At 31.8% G+C, this 17,807-nt stretch overlaps 3 protein-coding genes across 3 annotated transcripts; all 3 read right to left on the bottom strand.

The window, feature by feature from the left end:
• Positions 1-8,288: 8,288 nt before the first annotated feature.
• On the bottom strand, positions 8,289-9,233 carry LOC18055660 (40S ribosomal protein S30). Its single transcript, XM_024178032.1, has 3 exons — positions 9,123-9,233; positions 8,890-9,027; positions 8,289-8,540 (listed from the first exon to the last, which is right to left on the bottom strand). The coding sequence occupies exons 1-3, from the start codon at positions 9,124-9,126 to the stop codon at positions 8,494-8,496; spliced, it is 189 nt and encodes a 62-aa protein (XP_024033800.1). The 5' UTR covers positions 9,127-9,233; the 3' UTR covers positions 8,289-8,493.
• Positions 9,234-13,587: 4,354 nt separating this feature from the next.
• LOC112095821 lies at positions 13,588-14,506 on the bottom strand. The gene is made up of 2 exons (XM_024178218.1): positions 13,876-14,506; positions 13,588-13,792 (listed from the first exon to the last, which is right to left on the bottom strand). Exons 1-2 carry the CDS (start codon positions 14,242-14,244, stop codon positions 13,778-13,780), a joined length of 384 nt encoding a protein of 127 aa, XP_024033986.1. The 5' UTR covers positions 14,245-14,506; the 3' UTR covers positions 13,588-13,777.
• Positions 14,507-14,583: 77 nt separating this feature from the next.
• Positions 14,584-17,805, bottom strand: LOC18056160 (IAA-amino acid hydrolase ILR1-like 4; the record flags this gene model as incomplete). The annotated part of the gene is made up of 5 exons (XM_006451305.2): positions 14,584-15,105; positions 15,279-15,407; positions 15,829-16,143; positions 17,171-17,296; positions 17,512-17,805. Coding segments are annotated over 5 exons (1,266 nt in total), but the record flags the coding sequence as incomplete, so codon positions are not given.
• Between the last annotated feature and the right edge of the window lie 2 nt (positions 17,806-17,807).

Here is a 17,807-nt window from a genome sequence, read left to right as displayed (position 1 = left end):
CAGCTGTTAACGGATTTAAAATCTAAAAAAGTACACCAAATATAAAATAGAGTGGGACTATTAGCACCTTCGAAAATCCTTTGCCTTTGTTTTAATAATATTTTATTTAATGTCAAAAATATTATTTTTTTAAATAAACACTATTTTATTTATAAATCTTAGGACTCAACTTTATTGTAATTGTGATATTATATCACACTTTTTGTCTTTATCTCATATAATCATTAGATTGAAAAACAAGCGATCCAACGCGCAAGAGATGGCCACGTTTGTCTTAAAGCAAACCAGAGAAATCGGTTAAGACAGAGTCTGGTAATCAATGAACAACGATCCAAATTCAGAACCCCAATTATCCTCGTCGTCCCAATGGCTTCCAAAGCTTGATCGCTAATCAAACTACACCTCCCTACATCCAAATTCGTCAAACTTTGAGCTGATTTATTAACAATCGAAATAACCCCAACATTGCCAAATACTCTTTCTTAATGAACTTTACATAACTTTGGAAGCTATAGCACAAATACCATCATCACCGACATCATCAAAATCTTGACGTGTTTGTTTAAGATTAACATTAAAAATCTAGATTTTAGGAGATCGTCTGGCCACAATTTGAAGATGAGCATTGCTGAGAAACCTTGTTGATTTAAATGAGCGTAAATTTGGGAATTTGGGTAGAAATTTTTGGAGAGAATCGGGTTCGATAACCCGAATAGACAAACGGCTTAACCCTCAACTCTTAGCTATGGCGTGCAAACAAGAGAAAATGAGTTTCTGTCATTTCAATCGTTTATCCAAGTTAAGGATTAAAGTTAACTCACCATCACCTAGCGTTGAGATAACGATTTTTCCTTTTTTTTTTGTATTGAAGTTGTTTGTTAGAATGATTATGGGAAAAAGCTGTATGGAGAAACCAGGGGACTGTGTGACTGCAAGTGTCAGGTGGGAAACACTTCTGTTTGAAGAAATGCTTGCTTGTGAGCTTGTTTGGACTTTGTGCTTAACGTTCTTCTACTTCTTGCTCCAAAGTCAGTTGTGGGAATAAATTAATCGCTTGAAATAAATCTGATTCGGATGATGGTGAGAAGAAATCTGATAGCAATAAGGATGAGACCAAGTCGGAGGAGGGGTCTTGAGAAAACGCTGATGGTCAGGAAGAGGAGAAGGAAGATCAAAATGGAAACAACGAGGTGGAGAAAACTCTGATGATAACCGGCTCCAACAGTTGACGGTCTACACCTCAATTATCTATTATGTAATTTCAACCATTAGATTCAATAGTTTTACATCCAACGGCATTTCACAATAAGGACAAAAAGAGTGGTATGGTATAACAGTTGTAACATAGTTGGACCCTTCCAATTTCTAATAACTTTCTCACTATTTTAATCTTAATAATTGTATTCCCCTCTTCAAACTTTCTTTATCATTTAATTTCTTAAAAAACATTAAAAGAAAAAATAAGACAAATCTTATAAAATATTAAATATTTTATGGGTCCAATATAATTTTATCGTACATATAAACTTTGGGTACAATAATTAATTTGAGAACCCTTAAAAAATTATTTGTAGTGAGATAAAATTTTATTTAATTTATTTTCTCACAATGTTGTATCCTAGTTTTGTTGCTACATATGTTACAAGAGTATTATTTTGGATTAAAAATTTACTTCTTAAATTTAGAATAATTTAATTATTAAAAAAATTATAGATTGCTTCCTAATTCAGATTATTCTAATGATTAAAAAAAATTATATTGTGCAAGCAAAATGAAATAGAAGAGAGAAAGAAAATATAAATGAGATTAATTTTATTTATATTTGTTCTTAAATGTAATTATAATATCACAGGGGTTTTATAAGATCAATGAAGGGATGTCAATAGTCCAACTCTATAAAATAATATGAATGAAGTTGCCTGTTTTTGTATTTTTATTTTTCACTTTCTATTTTACGTATTTATATATTTATTTATTTCCAAAATCGGCATGTTTTTCTGTATCTTAAAAAAACTTTAATTTCATACTAATCTGTCAAGTAATTCTAATTTCTTTAGGTTAAGATTTTTTCCATCAACCTATTGTAATGACTACACATACTTATATCTAAATAAATAAGAACATGAAACCTTATGTTAAACAAGAAGGAAAATAAAACTCAGCTGCATTGTAATATAAAGCTTGATATAATTAAACCTCCTGGAAAATTTTTTCAAGAATCTATGATCTATCTTCAATAATTTCTTATTTAAAGTAAAAATAAAAAGAAATACAAGATCTATATAGTACAAGAAATTAAAATGACCAACTATAACAAGTACCTTTGTGATAATTCTTGAGGTTAGCTCCTTATGTGCTAAAAATATGATAGACTCGTGATAAAAAATTTTTCAACCATAATAGTATGACATATTTGTAAAAGATTTTTTTTTTCTATAAAGAGTTAATGACTATTTTTGTGATAGAGATTTTGGTCGTTAAGCATTTTGTGAAAGAATTTTTATTTTGACTCTACTTTTGCGTTTGATTGAAAATTTTAAATGAATTTAAAAATAAAGAGATAAAGAAATGGCGCCGTCTAGATTAAAAGTAAATAGAAAAAAATAAAGTTATGGTAAAATAAAATAATATAAAATTATATGAATTGTTTTGGTGGTTTCATTACAACTGAGCTTTAATATGATGAAATTCATTTGCATAAGTAAAAATAATATCATGAATTATTTTTATTATGGATGCATTAAAAATTTTCAATTATTGTCACTCTATCACAAACCTATAATTTTATTTTGAAGATATTTTAATATAATAAAATTTTAATAATTGAAATAAAGAAGAAAAAGACTCTTAAATAGGATGTCTAACAAAATAAAAATATGTAAAATAACTAGAAAATAGGAAAATAATTTCAACTCAAAATTCCTTAAATACCCCTATGGCCTCAACAATGTTTTAATCATGTTAAGGTTTTAGTGATAAAATGATAACAATTGAAACATTAAGTGGCAAAGTATAGCTATTAGAAAATCTTGGTTGTGAATTGATATGTTAGGAAAATTTTGGTGGGTATTTGATATGAATAAAGAAAAATGCTTGCCCTTTGTGATAAAAGAACTTATCATATTATAGTAATATAATAGAAACCCTATAAATTAATAATATTGGGACCATACAAAACTTATTAATTCAAAAATGTATTAATTATTCGGTATATTAATAATTTATTAATTTATAGAGTGTATATACAATTCAATGAACATACATTTTAATCAACTAGAAATTTATTGTATTTACCAATCCAATCAATCAAAAATGAATTATCTATTAAATATAAATTAAATTAACAAAACATATTTAAATTCTTGCAATTTCAATTCAACTCCGGAACTTCTAGAAGCGATAAGAAAAATAGAGATGAGATCCAACTATATTTAAATTTCAAGAAAAAAAAATAAGTAACAATAGAATCATATTTTATTTAACAAAATATTAAAATAATTGTATTTGTAATTTCAGCAAATTAAAAATTTCTAATATGAATAGGACCACAAAGTTGTATAAAGATTTTTGAGAAAATGTATTATCTTATCAATTTTTGAAAATATTAATTTAACCCTTTGCCTAAATTGGAACCATGGAAATTATTGTAGAACAAAAGGTTATTAATTTATCTACTATTAAATATAGGTCTTCCTATACACGAAGTTTCTTTGCTTGCCCACCAATAGTCCAAGATAATATGTTTCTATATTACTGAGGTTTTATTTGCCTTTTTTTTTCTTTTTTTTTTTAATTTAACTCGTATTGATTGTAAAACATACGCCTCGTCAATGAACCACAAATCAATTCCTCTAAGAGAAATAAAAGTTAGAATACTTTAATAATTACTTTAAAAGTTTGAATTAATATGAAGGCTACTCTAATATTTACCTAAATGTAGTTGACCGCTGCTTGAGGGCATGGCTGGAGTGAGTATCATTTACAAATAATTCAATAGCTTTTTATTGTTCAAGATAACTTTGTTAATGAATAAATTAAAGATACACCTAATAAGGGAAGACATCATGATCTTTATCCCTCAAAATATATGTTCTAAACATCATTTACGATTATTTATATAATAATTTTACACTTCAAATGATGAACTCAAATAAGAATTTGATGATAGTTGAAGAGATGACATAACAAATTAATATAAAATTTTTATACAAATTTCAATAATGTTAATTTTGTAATCAAATAAGAAAAGTTTCTAACTTGGCCTGGTCCTCTCTAAGCTTCACCACAATACTGCTTCTAGGTTTGAAAAATTTCACAGCCTTGGATCCTAGAGGCGCAGAAGCACCTTTGACAAGTACCCTTGTCAAGACACACGATTATGTAGATATTGTCCCTAATTTTATTTTTATGAACTGCGAATATTATTCTTCATTGTTAGTTTATGAATGATAATCTAATGAGCACAGTACCTCAATCATATGGTAAGTATATGGAGATATAGTAAAATTTTGTGATTTCTTATGTATAGTATTGAAGTTATAGATTAATTAGACAGTTTCACTCGATGTGTTGCCCATTGTAAAGCAATCATCTTCCTCACTAAATCATCATTCCATAGTTTATCTAGTTTTTTACTTTTCTTTTCCTTCAAATCCACTTTGAAACAAAATATTTCCCAACCATGAAATAATCATGCTAGCAACATTGCTAATAGAATTGATTGATTTGGTGCTATGAAGTGTGTTGACTAATACAATTACCCTTATGATGATATTTAGAATCCGTTTAGGACAATTGTGTTGTCCACTCCTTTTATTTTAGTGGGCGGGCCTTATTCGAGGATGTAATTATTGTTATGAGCTAGTTAGTTGAGACATCAAAAGTGACTCTTCCCCCAGGCAACCTATGTGATTGCCTAGAGCCCCACAACATATGGATGCCCCAAAATTTTTCCAAAATTATAGCTATTAAATTATTAATTCATATATATTATAATTGTTTTCTAGTAATCTTTTGATGTAGGAAGCATATAGGATAGAATAAATTAGGAATTATAATATTTGAGTCAATTTAGTATTTAGTATTTTATTAGGATTTATCTTGTTTTATTAAGCATAAATGAGTCATATTTGTAATTCTAATATAATTAGAATGTTAGATAATTTAACTTGCTTGAAAAGGATTAAGACTAAGTTAGCTAGTAATACAAATAGGGATGTTATTCATATTTATTATAACACCTTTAAGCTTCTTATCAATAATATTCAGTATTTTTTCAATTGAGATATTTTCTTCTTTGTGAAAGCCCCCTTCTTAAGTTTTTAAGAACGTACGCTAGAATAACATCTAGTATCACCTTTGCCCCACATCAAGTGGTATTAAAGTCTCTTTCTATACTAAGCATAGCTTTCCTAACCACCAACCACCTTCCATACACAAATCATTCCTCCATCATCCATTAATTCCATAAAAAAAAAATCCTACAAAGCTTGAAACCACCATTACAGCTGTCGCACATGGCCGTAATCCATTGTTTTCTGTTGTCTTTCCCATCAATCCTCTCTACTATAAGAACCAGAATAAGCCCACCATCAAAACCCAACTTATCTCACCACCGAAGCCACCGATCGAACACACACCAAAACAACCGCACCAACCGCTGCTTAATTCGTGGCCCTTCACTGCCAATTTGCCAGCCACCACTACCTCCAATTTGTTCAGCATCATCAACCCCTTCTTTCAAACCGACACTCGCTGCCAACCGTTGCTCCGTTCACTAGAAACGAACAAAACTTCCAATCACTACTTCAATTCAATTTTTCTATCAATCCATCACGATTTGAGACAAACTGCCACCACCATCACACTCATCAACCTCAAATCTTCTAGATCTACCTATCCTTGACCAATTTCCAATCATCGTCGCCAGCGACACAAACTTTTGATTATTTATAATTTTTACCCATTACTTTCCCTTAATTATAATAATGCCCTTTAATTTTTATGTTCTTACACAAAAACCAAAAAAGGAAAATTAAAATAATTTGAATCCAATTCAAATTATTGAATCGGATGAAGATTTCGAATAAACTCGGATTTGGATCAATTTGGATTTTGAATTATATTTCGAATTCATATTACATTTTGGATTTGGCTTACATTTAAAATACAAACCCAAGAGATATATTTCACCAAATCTCCAACGGCCAAATAGCAGCTGACACATCAAAACCTTTAAAACTTGAAACTTTAAAACCTAAATTCCAGTATTGTGTCACGAGCCGCTCAATTTTGCCGAAAACAAAAGCTAAATTGGCGCGCACAGGTACGCTCAGTAAAAGTCCGCCTAACAGTAGGATGCACGCAGTATTAGGGTGCGCTCAGCAATGGGCTTCTTCGCACAACTAACCAATCATGGTGCGGTCAGCAAGTGAACAAGCCCCGCTTAAAATCTAGAATTCTTTACAATTGTAAATAGTCTAGAAGTTTCTACACTTTTGCACTTTAATCTGTAGGAGATATTTAGGCAAGTTGCACCCACTTGCTAGGAAGTTTTATGAGCTAGGCATTCAACTCTATAAATAAGGCCTAGCACCTGCCATTTTGCACAACACAGACAACCACACAAGCACACACACAGAGCACGCAAGCAACTCAAGCTCTTATAAAAAGCTCTATTATATTTTCTCTTTATAAGTAATAAAATTATATTTAGTCATATTACTATCTTCTCTCTATCCTTTCTGCAATTATCTTATTTGGCTAGCTTAAAAAGTTTTCTAAGTTTACTTAACGACTTTTGTGGGTTGCTGCGCAAAATACCCATCCAGTGACAACTGACTACCTAATTTCAAGTAATAAGGCAAAAGGGTGAGAAATGGAAACCCCAAAGAAAAAAAAAAAATTGAGCTCCACAAGTAGAGTAGTGTGGGTTTAACAATTCCCTAATTTGCATAACTAATGAACTTAACAAAAAAAAAAATTACTTCTTTTCTGCAAGGAGCTGAGCATAAATGTAAACAATAATATGATAATTAATTTCTCACGAAAGGGGTAGCAGTCAAGGTTTGTTCGCTTCGCTCTGCCTCCTCTTTCGCACTTTGATAAGTCCACGTGGTGACTGGACGTCGTGGAAGATTCAGCTACGTTAGTTTGGTTTGTGTAGTCAGCGGCATTTGCAATGTCAGTGAGGTCGTGGGTCTGGTGGCCTCATTTTGGTTATGCTTATGGTTTCTCTAATTTTCGTAGTCTTGTGGTCGTGTGCTCGTGGTTGGTGCTGCTTTGTGGCTTCTCCAGTTTGTTGTGGAGTCATCGTTATGGCGACTACTGGTTTAGGATTAGGAAGATTTGAACGATTGTTGCTGCAGGCTACTTCTATATTTTCTTCTTTTTTTATTTTTTAATAACCGTACCGCAGATGTGAATCCAATCAAATTATTCGCATTCACCCAAATCCAATCCGATCCAAATCAAACCCAATCGGACAATACAAATTATATATCCAATCAAATTTGAAGGTAAATCCAAATACGATCCGAATTTGTACGGATCGGATTGAATCTATCCAAATCCAATTCGATGCCCAGCCTTGTAATATCACATAAATTTCTACGGCATATATCATCAACCCGCAAAATGAAACCTCACATAGCTAATGAGAGGGAATACCTTTGGATGAGACATCGGATGAGGAATTTCCAGTGAAAGACGCTTCGAAACAGTCTCTTTTACCAATTGAGAGACATTCCAACCCAAATATTCTTCAGTAATGAGCAATTAAGATTACATCATTTGGATGAGTTAGCACCTCTTTGTTGACGAAACAGATCATTGGTAACTTGCTTTGTTGACATGAACTTTAGCCTTCAGCGATTATTATTACAAAGTATACAATTAAACACCCCATTTATAGATTAAAAAAATTTGCAATTGCCTACTCTGCTCAACATATTTCTTAGCACAGGCAGAAGTTTATTCAATATATGGCAATGAACCAAATAAAGATCTTATCAGTTGGTTCTTTACCTCAAAAAAGCAAAAGTTATTCAACAAAAAGAATAAGATAATTGGAAATGAAAATATTAGAAAATTTCCCAAACAATAAAGTTGTTCAAATAGAATTTCAGTTCTTGTTCTCCATTTTTCACGTGAAAAGATCAGGCGGTTGGCAGACTGTTAAACCATACCATATGAAACCGGAGAATCCTTCCTCTTCAGAGACAAAGGACCAATTGAACAACTATCATACATAACTAAGAAAGAAAGGCAACCACACAACAAACAGCAAATTAAAGACATTTGAAAAGAAAATCACATAATCTCTACTAACAAAATGATGATCACAAGTTTAAGAGAGACAAAATCTCAAAACATAACATTAGTAACAGAATACCATAATAAGGTCTTTAAACACAACATAAGAGAAATTATCAAAAACACCAAGTGCTTTTTCACCTATCTAACCCTTCTTCATTCATCCTCTCAAGCATTTTTTTACTTCTCAGATGAGTTGGGTCCTCTTTTCTTTCCAAAACCAACCACTGCATCAAGCAAGAAAACAAGAACAAATTCGACAATCATAAAAAACGGGCACTAACAATTAATAGCCATTACTTAATAAACGCAGAACTAGCACATTTTTTTCTAATCTACACATATATTTATAGACTTATACATATATACAAGCTAAATTACAATTTAAAAAAACTCAGCTCTGTGTCATCAGCTTGTCTAATCCATACTTTAGCTAAGCATAGTATTTATACTGATAAATTCATCTTCAAATGAAACTATCAACAGCACATATTAATAATAATTATAATAAAAAGACAGAAATTAAATCAGAACGACAGCTTAGATCTACAAAAACAAGCTAACAAGAGTAATCACCTGCGGTGACGAAGCGGCGGTTGTATTGCATGCGCTTGTGGGCGCGGCCCCGTGGCTTCTTCTTCTTATCCTGTTTAGCAACTTTAGGAGTTTGGCCTCTCACCTTACCGGCACGAGCCAAAGATCCGTGAACCTTACCTGAGAAATAATAACAAAGAGTTTAAGATTACTAAAAGAAACAATTAAAGCGAAAGCGAAAGCTAATACCAAAGCTTCTTTTTCAGAGAGTTTACCCATAGCTGATCGTTTGAGTAGTCTTGTTGGCCGCTGCTGCTGCTGCTGCTGCTGTGAGACTCTTTCTCGCCCAAATTGAGGCAGACAACACGAATCTAGGGTTAGGGTTTCTAGCGAATATATAAATACTCTATCGAGTGTGATTAGCTTGGGCCTGTTTTTAGCCCCATTCGAGAATTGGCCTGTTTGAATTTAGGGCTTTGTTTTTTTTTTTTTTTTGTCATTTTCTTGTTGCTTTTCAAATTAGAAAATAAATTAATAAATAAATCTTAAGCAATTGATTGATGCTTGTAGGAAGAAAAAAAAATTGTCAAATTTTTTAACAAAATTAAAAAAAAAAGACTTTGATTTTAAGTGAAACAATTAGCATCAAACTTACTTGTTAATTTTATATAATTTTAATAAAGTCAAAATTTTGACCGAATAATTTTCAAACAGTTTTATTTGACTTGTCATTTAAATTTTAATTATGAAGAAGGTGGGGGTTAAAAAGATTGTGTTAGGCTTTGCCCACCAGACACTTATATACTTCTGAGAGGAAAAAAAAAAGAGAAAGTCAAACTTTTAAGCAGAATTGTAATTTCATATATTTTTAATATTGCGTTTATTTCTTTTTATTTTTGAGACATATGATACAAAGTCTCTTTTGTTTGCTTTTGTTTTTTCATGCATACGTACAGCATTCGTGTAGCGGTGTAGAATTAAGGGTGTGAACGGATCAAGTGGTATGGCGATTGAAAATTTATTAGTTCTAAGTCCAAGGGAATTGCGATGCACCATTCAATCAAAGGGAATTTGCAAAAGTTGTAAATTCACATGGCTGGACATATTTTAGGGTGTGTTTGGAATTAAAGTTGGACAACTGTAGTTTAAAAGGTACAACACTAAAGTATTTGATAAATACTAGCTGTTGTAACTTATAAGTTATGTTGATATGATTTTTCACTTGTATAATGAAAAATCTATTATATATTTAATAACTTATCAAAATTATTATTTAAAATTTATATTTACTATATATTATTAACTTTTGTTTGATAGTTATAGTTTTTTTTTCCACAACAGCTGTAACTTAAAAGTTATAGTACCTCAATCCCAAACAAGACCTTAATACATTGAAACCATGTAGTTCAAATATATTACCACCACACAAGAGATTATTGAACATAAATGATACTCTTTTTTTCTTTTTTTCAGAGAAATTTGAATTTAAAGACTATAATCCTATTTAATATTGTGATTAGATGACTATAGTTTAAAAGTTATAGTAGTGAAACATTTAATTAAATATCTACTGTTATGATTTATAAGATAAGTTACTTTTATAGCACACTAATATATTGAAAAAAAAACTATAATATGTTTACTATTTTGTTAGAAATCATATCACATACTATCATATGTTTATTTCACAACTAAAGTTTTCTCTCTAAAACAATTGTAATTTAAAAATTACAATATCTTCTTTTTACGTGATATATTTAGATAAGATCAGTCTCTTAACCATGATGCTTGGTATATGATAATATGAAAAACAAGGAAGACACACAAATGCATGCACATAATATTAGTCTCTCAATCAATGGTATGAGAGTCGTTTTAACCCCAAAACTTAATGTCAGCATCATTTTCCAACAGTAAATGTAACAGTAAATGCAAATTTCAATGAGCTTCTTTTCCAAGAAAGGACGAAGAAAGGACGATAACTCTCTGTGTCGATTAATATGTCCCACAAAGGCAGCTCAACCAATTTTGGGGCTTCAGGCGATTTATTTCAATTAGGCCTTTCAAAATAATTTATTATTAAAAATTTATTTATTTAAAATCAATTTTTCTAGCTTTATGAGATGCAAAATTATTAATCAAATTTTTATATTTCGCTAATATATTTTTCTCTATCGATAATATATTTTTCTCTATCAATAATATAGCTAATTAATTTAATCTTTCTTCCGACATGGTTGATCTTAAATAAGTTTTTATCAATTTTAATTTTGAAAAACTTCTTTCTGCTATTGATATTGTTAATAATATTCTATAAGCAATATATACATTTGGAAAAAAATTATTTTTTTTTCAAATAATTAAGTACATCAAGTGGGATATTTTTTTCACTTTGAAATAATACAACTAATTAAGAAGAGAATTGAAAAAAAAATGGATATTTGAGAACTTTAACTTTAATGGATTGAAGCTTTATCAGTAGTGATTAATGGAAATAGTTATTTTTTTACCTTAAGCGACAATTAAAGAAAGCAGTTTACATGCCTTAAAAAAATCCAAACAAGGGGATATCATGAGCCAATCATATCCAAATGAAAAAAATAAAAATAAATAAAAAATAATTAAATAGAGATTTTATAGGAATAAATAGGATAAAAACTATTAATTTTAAATGTTGTTCTGGCGTACGTTCTTGAAAACTCAAGAAGACGGCTCTCACAAAAGAGAAAATATCTCAATTGAAAAAATATTGAATATTGTTGATGAGAGGCTTAAAGCTGTTACAATAAACTATGAATAACAACCCTATTTATACTAGTAGTTAACTTAGTCCTAATCATTTTCAAATAAGATAAATTATCTAAAATTTTAATTAGATTATCAAATAACCTTAATAAAACAAGATAAATACTCATAAAATACTAAATGCTAAATTGACTCAAATATTATAATTTCTAATTTATTCTATCTTATATGCTTCCTACATCAGTCTCTTCCTCTTCGAAAAAAACTCGTCCTCGAGTTTTGCTGAAAATAAAAGACTATATAGAGGATAAAACTTAAAGTAGAGTAGCAATATATCTTAGAGCTCGAGCTCATAGTCTTTCTCATCAATCTTCCTTAAAACTCGAAAAGCTTCATACTTGATTTTCTTCTTGATCTTGTTAGTCACTCTACGAAAAGTCAAAATCTTGTACGAATAAATAACTTCTAGGCCTCTCAAGTCTTTTGCAAAATCTCACTCAATGTTCTCCCTAGTTAATTTATCTTGGTCGTTATATCTTCTTCAACAATAACTTTCTTCTCTTCAATGTGTATAGCCACAACCATATTGATTATCTCAAGGTCTTCAAGATCAATTTGCTTAGTTTCACAAATAATTGGAAAAACCATATCAACTTTATCATCGTCAAGAACAATTCGTGTCTCTTCAGGTTGAGTTTTTTTTTTCACAATTTTAATCAAATCGCTAGATATAAAACTCAAATCAAGAATATATTGTACATCTTTAATGGAAACATCATGCTTTCTTGAAATCTCTTCAAAACAAACTTTTGTAATGTTATTTTCTTCAAATGATGAAACTAGTAAAGCTTGTTCTTCCATGCTAACATCTTCAACTTCAGAATCTTGGATAAACTCTTTCTTTTCATTTACTGCAATGGTTGAATCTTGAACAATCAATATATCTTGAGTAACATCAAAATCTTCAAGCACAATATCTTCTTCCATTGGTAAGTTATTATCTTTATTGGCATAAGAAGGTTGTTTTTCCAAGTTAGAATACTTTGGTGAGGAGAAGTCCATGATAGGATCATGTTTCGATAACAAATGCTCATGTTGTAATTTTAACAGAGTGAATCTATTGGACTCTTGATCTTTTTTTTTACCTTGGCTCTTATATGCTCTTGCATTCGTTCAACTCTCTTCAATACTTGCTTCCTCTCTCTCTTGATTTGCAATTCAATTTCTAAAATAATTTTCACAACATCCCAATATTCATGAGTAGCATCAATTTGTAACAAAATTCGTTCCTTAATATCAACATATAATCTTTTTATAAATCTTGAAATTGTATCTGCATCATCTTTAGAAGTGAATATTCGTATGACAACAGTAATTTTGTAGTTGAGATTCATAGAATCGAACAAATTTTGTGCCTTATTAACACTTATCAAATTTACGACGGATAGCTTGAAAATATGCAAGAGAAATAAATTAAACTTTTATCTTTCTTTTCATGCTATGCCGAGTTCAAATCTTGTCTCTTCCATGTTAATTCATCTTGCTTGTAAGTTTGTCCACCATTGTGATGCATGTCCCATTAATTTTGAGGGCACATACTCAACATGTTTGCCCTCTGGAATATCTTCAAGAGTATCTTCAATTTTGAAGATCCAATCGAAAATATCTTCAGGATTAGTAAATCTATCATAATATAAAAGATCATCATCATCTTCTCTATATCTCATTGCACCTTTTTTTAAATTTTCATCTGATTCAAATTATTTTGAATTGGATTGAATCATATTTAAGATTCAGATTGAAATCATATGAGTTTTTCCCATTTTGAATTATTCAAAATCTGATTGGATTCATCCGAATCCGAAATTGCCAGCCCTATGTGACAATACGACGTCTATGGAGTAATATTGTATGCTTTAAAATTGCAACAATTGATTGTTGACATAATTATAGTGATGGACCAATTTAATCATAAATCAAAAGAGACGGCAGTAATTAATTGCTTTACCAATCTAATAAGATGGTATTACAATTCCTATCAGAAAAGAAGAATGATACTGCTTCTGACAGTGAACGATTGGGATCATTGAAACGGTAAAACATGTAAAGGAAACTAAATTATTCTCATCATTGGCGTCATATTCTGAGTGAAATGATTCATCATCTTCTACGATGTTATAGTAATTCATTTTTGATTCCCCTGCAGGTTACAAATATGGATTATAAATTAAGCAGTGATTTATAAATAACAAAATGAAGGACAAGGCATTGTTAATTAATTACCAGTCCCTGCGAGTTCCTACAATAGGAAATGACTGCTTTTAGATTCTCATCGCGATAATAAGAGTTCATAGCACTATAGCAGCTGTCATGAATCGGTGAAGATGTCACAGAGGTTGATGATTTGTCTCTGTCCTTGTCTTTGCCTTTGCCTTTGCCTTTAGGCTTTGATTTTTTCACACTGAAACATGTCATCCAACGCAGCCTCCAAGACCTTGCTTTGATTTTCTCCTCATCCTTTTTATTTTTGCAATTATCAACTGCTATATCATCAGATTCACGACAGGGTGATGAGAACGGTGCAATTGTTGATGATCTTTTATTTGGATTAGAAGATGAATTCAAGAGTTGAGGTTTGAAGAGTGACAACATATTTACTCTCTCTGTATTCTCTCTAGTTATTTGCTTTATGGATAATGATTTTATATATAAAGTATTGCAAGTGTAGAAATACGCTGGTTTTTAGGTTATGATCCTGTCCCCATTTACCAAAATAAGCGTTGTGTGGAAAGTCAAGAGAGCTAGAGAAAATTTCGTAAAAAATCAAAATACAATCACCGCTTTCTTTCCTTTGTAGCGTTGGCAACTGTATTTCCAATATGAGACTTAACATCCCTTCTGGGATGCTAATGCCATGTCAGCCCCGAGATACTGTCGGGGCCAATTTCCCCAAGTGAATTTTTTTTTTTCATTTTTTTTTCTATTTCAATCTAGTGGTGAAAACATAATCTATGATAACCACAATAATTATAGTGCACAACATAATAATAGTTCCTGAGGCATTTGAGCATCTCAATTGTTCTACTAATAAGGTTTGAGCCTAACTTAAGCTCACAGTTCATCATGAAGGCTTCTGCTCGCCAAAGTAGTTTTGGGTTGATTTTCGAGAAGGTACCTTGTAGCCAATGATGCATGAAGAACAGCCCCATATGGTAGTGCATCTTCATTTACCCTGAAGTAAGGTGAATGTCCTGTTTCAAACTTTCCTTTAGTCTCGTCATTCATACCAAGGTAGTAGAAGTATCCAGGAATTGCCTCTGCAAAAAATGAGAAGTCTTCTGTACCCATCAGTGGTCGATTCTCTTTGATATTTTGGATACCCAACATGTCTCCTGCAACCTTTTGGAAGTGCTCATGCAAATTTTTGTTGTTTACAGTCACTGGGTAGAATGACTTATCATCGAAGGTGACTGTAGCATTGCACCTCTGTACGCTAGCTTGTTTCATGACAACCTGCCACTTGCATTTAGAGAGTTCTAAAATCTATAACTGAATAACATGTCATAATAATTTGGAGACACTGATAATTTAGAATAGGGCATAGAATACTTCCAACGTTTTAATTTTCAGGAACCTTACAACCAAGAATAAAAGGCGTTTGAATTAGCAACAATTAACAAGTGTACCTCTTCTATTCTTTGCTTAAGTTGGATAATACTTTCTTTTGAAAATGCCCTGAATGTGCCACCAATTGTAACAGAATCTGGAATAATATTGAAGGCCCCACCCCCTTCAAATTTTGCGACAGTAAGTACCTGCAAAATTGTGTTTTACATTGGTAATACTAACAGAATCTGGAATAATATTTCAGAAACGTATTATTCAATTAGTATTTTCGGAAAAAATATAAATGGATACTAAAGGAGAAATAAGCAATCCTTTACCTAATCAAGTTGGTTCTTCTAACACCAACAGCAGACAACCATGAAAAAAACAAAGATGATGACATCAAACTTTTCAATTAAATATTACAAAGACTTTGTATAAGACAGATGCAGGATGTTAGACAATAGAAAATGGGGATAAATGACTTGATGAGTCTAAAACAAGTATGAGACATGCTCTGTGCAGTTTGACACTTTTAGATTTACTTCAATTATAACTGCACTCTCATTTTTTTTTCCTGTCTGTTTTGTGGGGTTCATAAAGTAAGTCTGACATGAGAGAGACTACTACCTGTGAATCCAAGGGATCAGCTTCACGTGAAACCAGATGTTGTAAACTAACAATCACATTAGAAGCTGCTACGATTGGGTCTATTGTATGCTGAGGGATGGCAGCATGACCGCCTTTTCCATTTATTACTGCCTCAAAGAAACCACCTGCAGCCAGAGTAGGGCCAGGCCTGGAGGCCACTGTACCAACTGGAAAAAGTGAACTAACATGTAGTCCAAAGATTGCTTCTACATTTTCCAGAGCTCCAGCATCTAACATTTTCTTTGCTCCTCCACCTCCTTCCTCAGCTGGTTGGAAAACAAGGACAATAGTTCCCTATCCAAATAAAAGAGTTGAAACAAAGTTTTCATCCACACAGTAAAAGATACCAAGTTTTCATCCACACAGTAAAAGATACCACGACAGCATTAGTATCAGCCTTAGTCAATCATGAAGGACATTTCCTTGTGCAATTTACATAGCGGCATAAAGGCAATAAGGGGCATAAAGGCAATACGGGAACATTAACATCCTCTTGTGCATGTGATGCTAGTCATTAATATCATACATGACCAACACAAAAAAAGACACACTTGAGGTATGTACTGAGAGTAGCAAATACAACATTGTTGCATCACCCACAACCATGATTGCTCCCTCTCACATTCTGATATTCTCCTTCATATGTGGGAAAAAGGAAAAAGAGAGGAGAACTAAGGAACAGATAGAGACCACTCGATTTATAGCAAGTATAAGACTTTGTACGTACAAGCAGGTTGTGCGGCCACGCCTATCAGTAGATTGTAGGCCCTGTTTAGTATTGAGGTGTTATATCTTTTAAGCCACCGTTGTTGCCAAGAAAAAGTTGTAACTAAGAAATAAAAGTTGATAGTGTGTAGTAAATATGACTTTTAAAAAACAATTTTGACAAAAGTAGTGAAGATATTATAGGTTTCTCATCATATACGTGTGGGATCAAATCAACTTAACTTCTAAGCTTTTAGGTTAAAAGCTACCATTGCCTGTACTCAATACCAAACACATCTTTACCCTCAGAAGTTTTGAGATAGCAGTTTCATTCATAAATATGCAGAATAAGCGACATTTTAAGACCTAAGAACACAATACATTCTAGTGGCATTTAACAATCTCCTACTTATTCTAATTATGGTATCGGAACATACTCATTGTTCCCTTATCACCATAGAAACTTTTCATTCTCTGTAGCTCATCATCAATATGTCCCCACCCTCCAGTTTTGCTTGCCTTATATCTCACATGGTGTTAATACCCAAAAATTGAAACTAGTATTCACACGGTCAAACAAATTCAATAATGCCAAAAAAAGAAAAAGAAAAGTAACCTTTATTTCATGGCGAAACACTTGGAGCATCTTTGCAGCACCAAGAAGCATGGCAACATGTGCATCGTGCCCACAAGCATGCATTTTACCAGGAACCTTGCTCTTATGCTCCCACTCTACACTTTCCTGTTTCAATTAAAAGTCAATGACACCAATAATCTTATGCATGCCTTCAACAATTCCATTTGTCACAACAAATTGAATTCACATAATAACACAGGATTTGTAAATGTTTCAACGCCAAAATAATAATATGTCCATTTCAATAATCACAAAAATATTACACAACAAGTTAGCAATAGCTATTTAAGTCAAAAAGATATTATAAATAATAATCAAACCTCCATGGCCAGAGCATCCATATCTGCTCTTAAAGCAACAAAAGGAGGCTGGCCAGTTCCAATATAACCAACAACACCAGTAACAGCAACTGGGAATTTATAAGGGATGCCCATTTGATCAAGTTCAGCTCTGATAAGTTTACTGGTCTCGAATTCCTGAAAACCAAGTTCTGGATTCTCATGTATTTTCCTTCTAATATTCACCATCCAATAAAAAATCTCAGGTTTCTTCGCAAAATCAAGAAACTTGACTGGAATTTGAGTCAGCTCCTCTGGGCTCAAAGAAACATCAGAGG

This window comes from Citrus clementina, unplaced genomic scaffold, assembly GCF_000493195.1.
Source record: "Citrus clementina cultivar Clemenules unplaced genomic scaffold, Citrus_clementina_v1.0 scaffold_1, whole genome shotgun sequence".
Lineage (NCBI taxonomy): Eukaryota > Viridiplantae > Streptophyta > Magnoliopsida > Sapindales > Rutaceae > Citrus > Citrus x clementina.
This window is presented reverse-complemented; position numbering and strand designations above follow the sequence as displayed.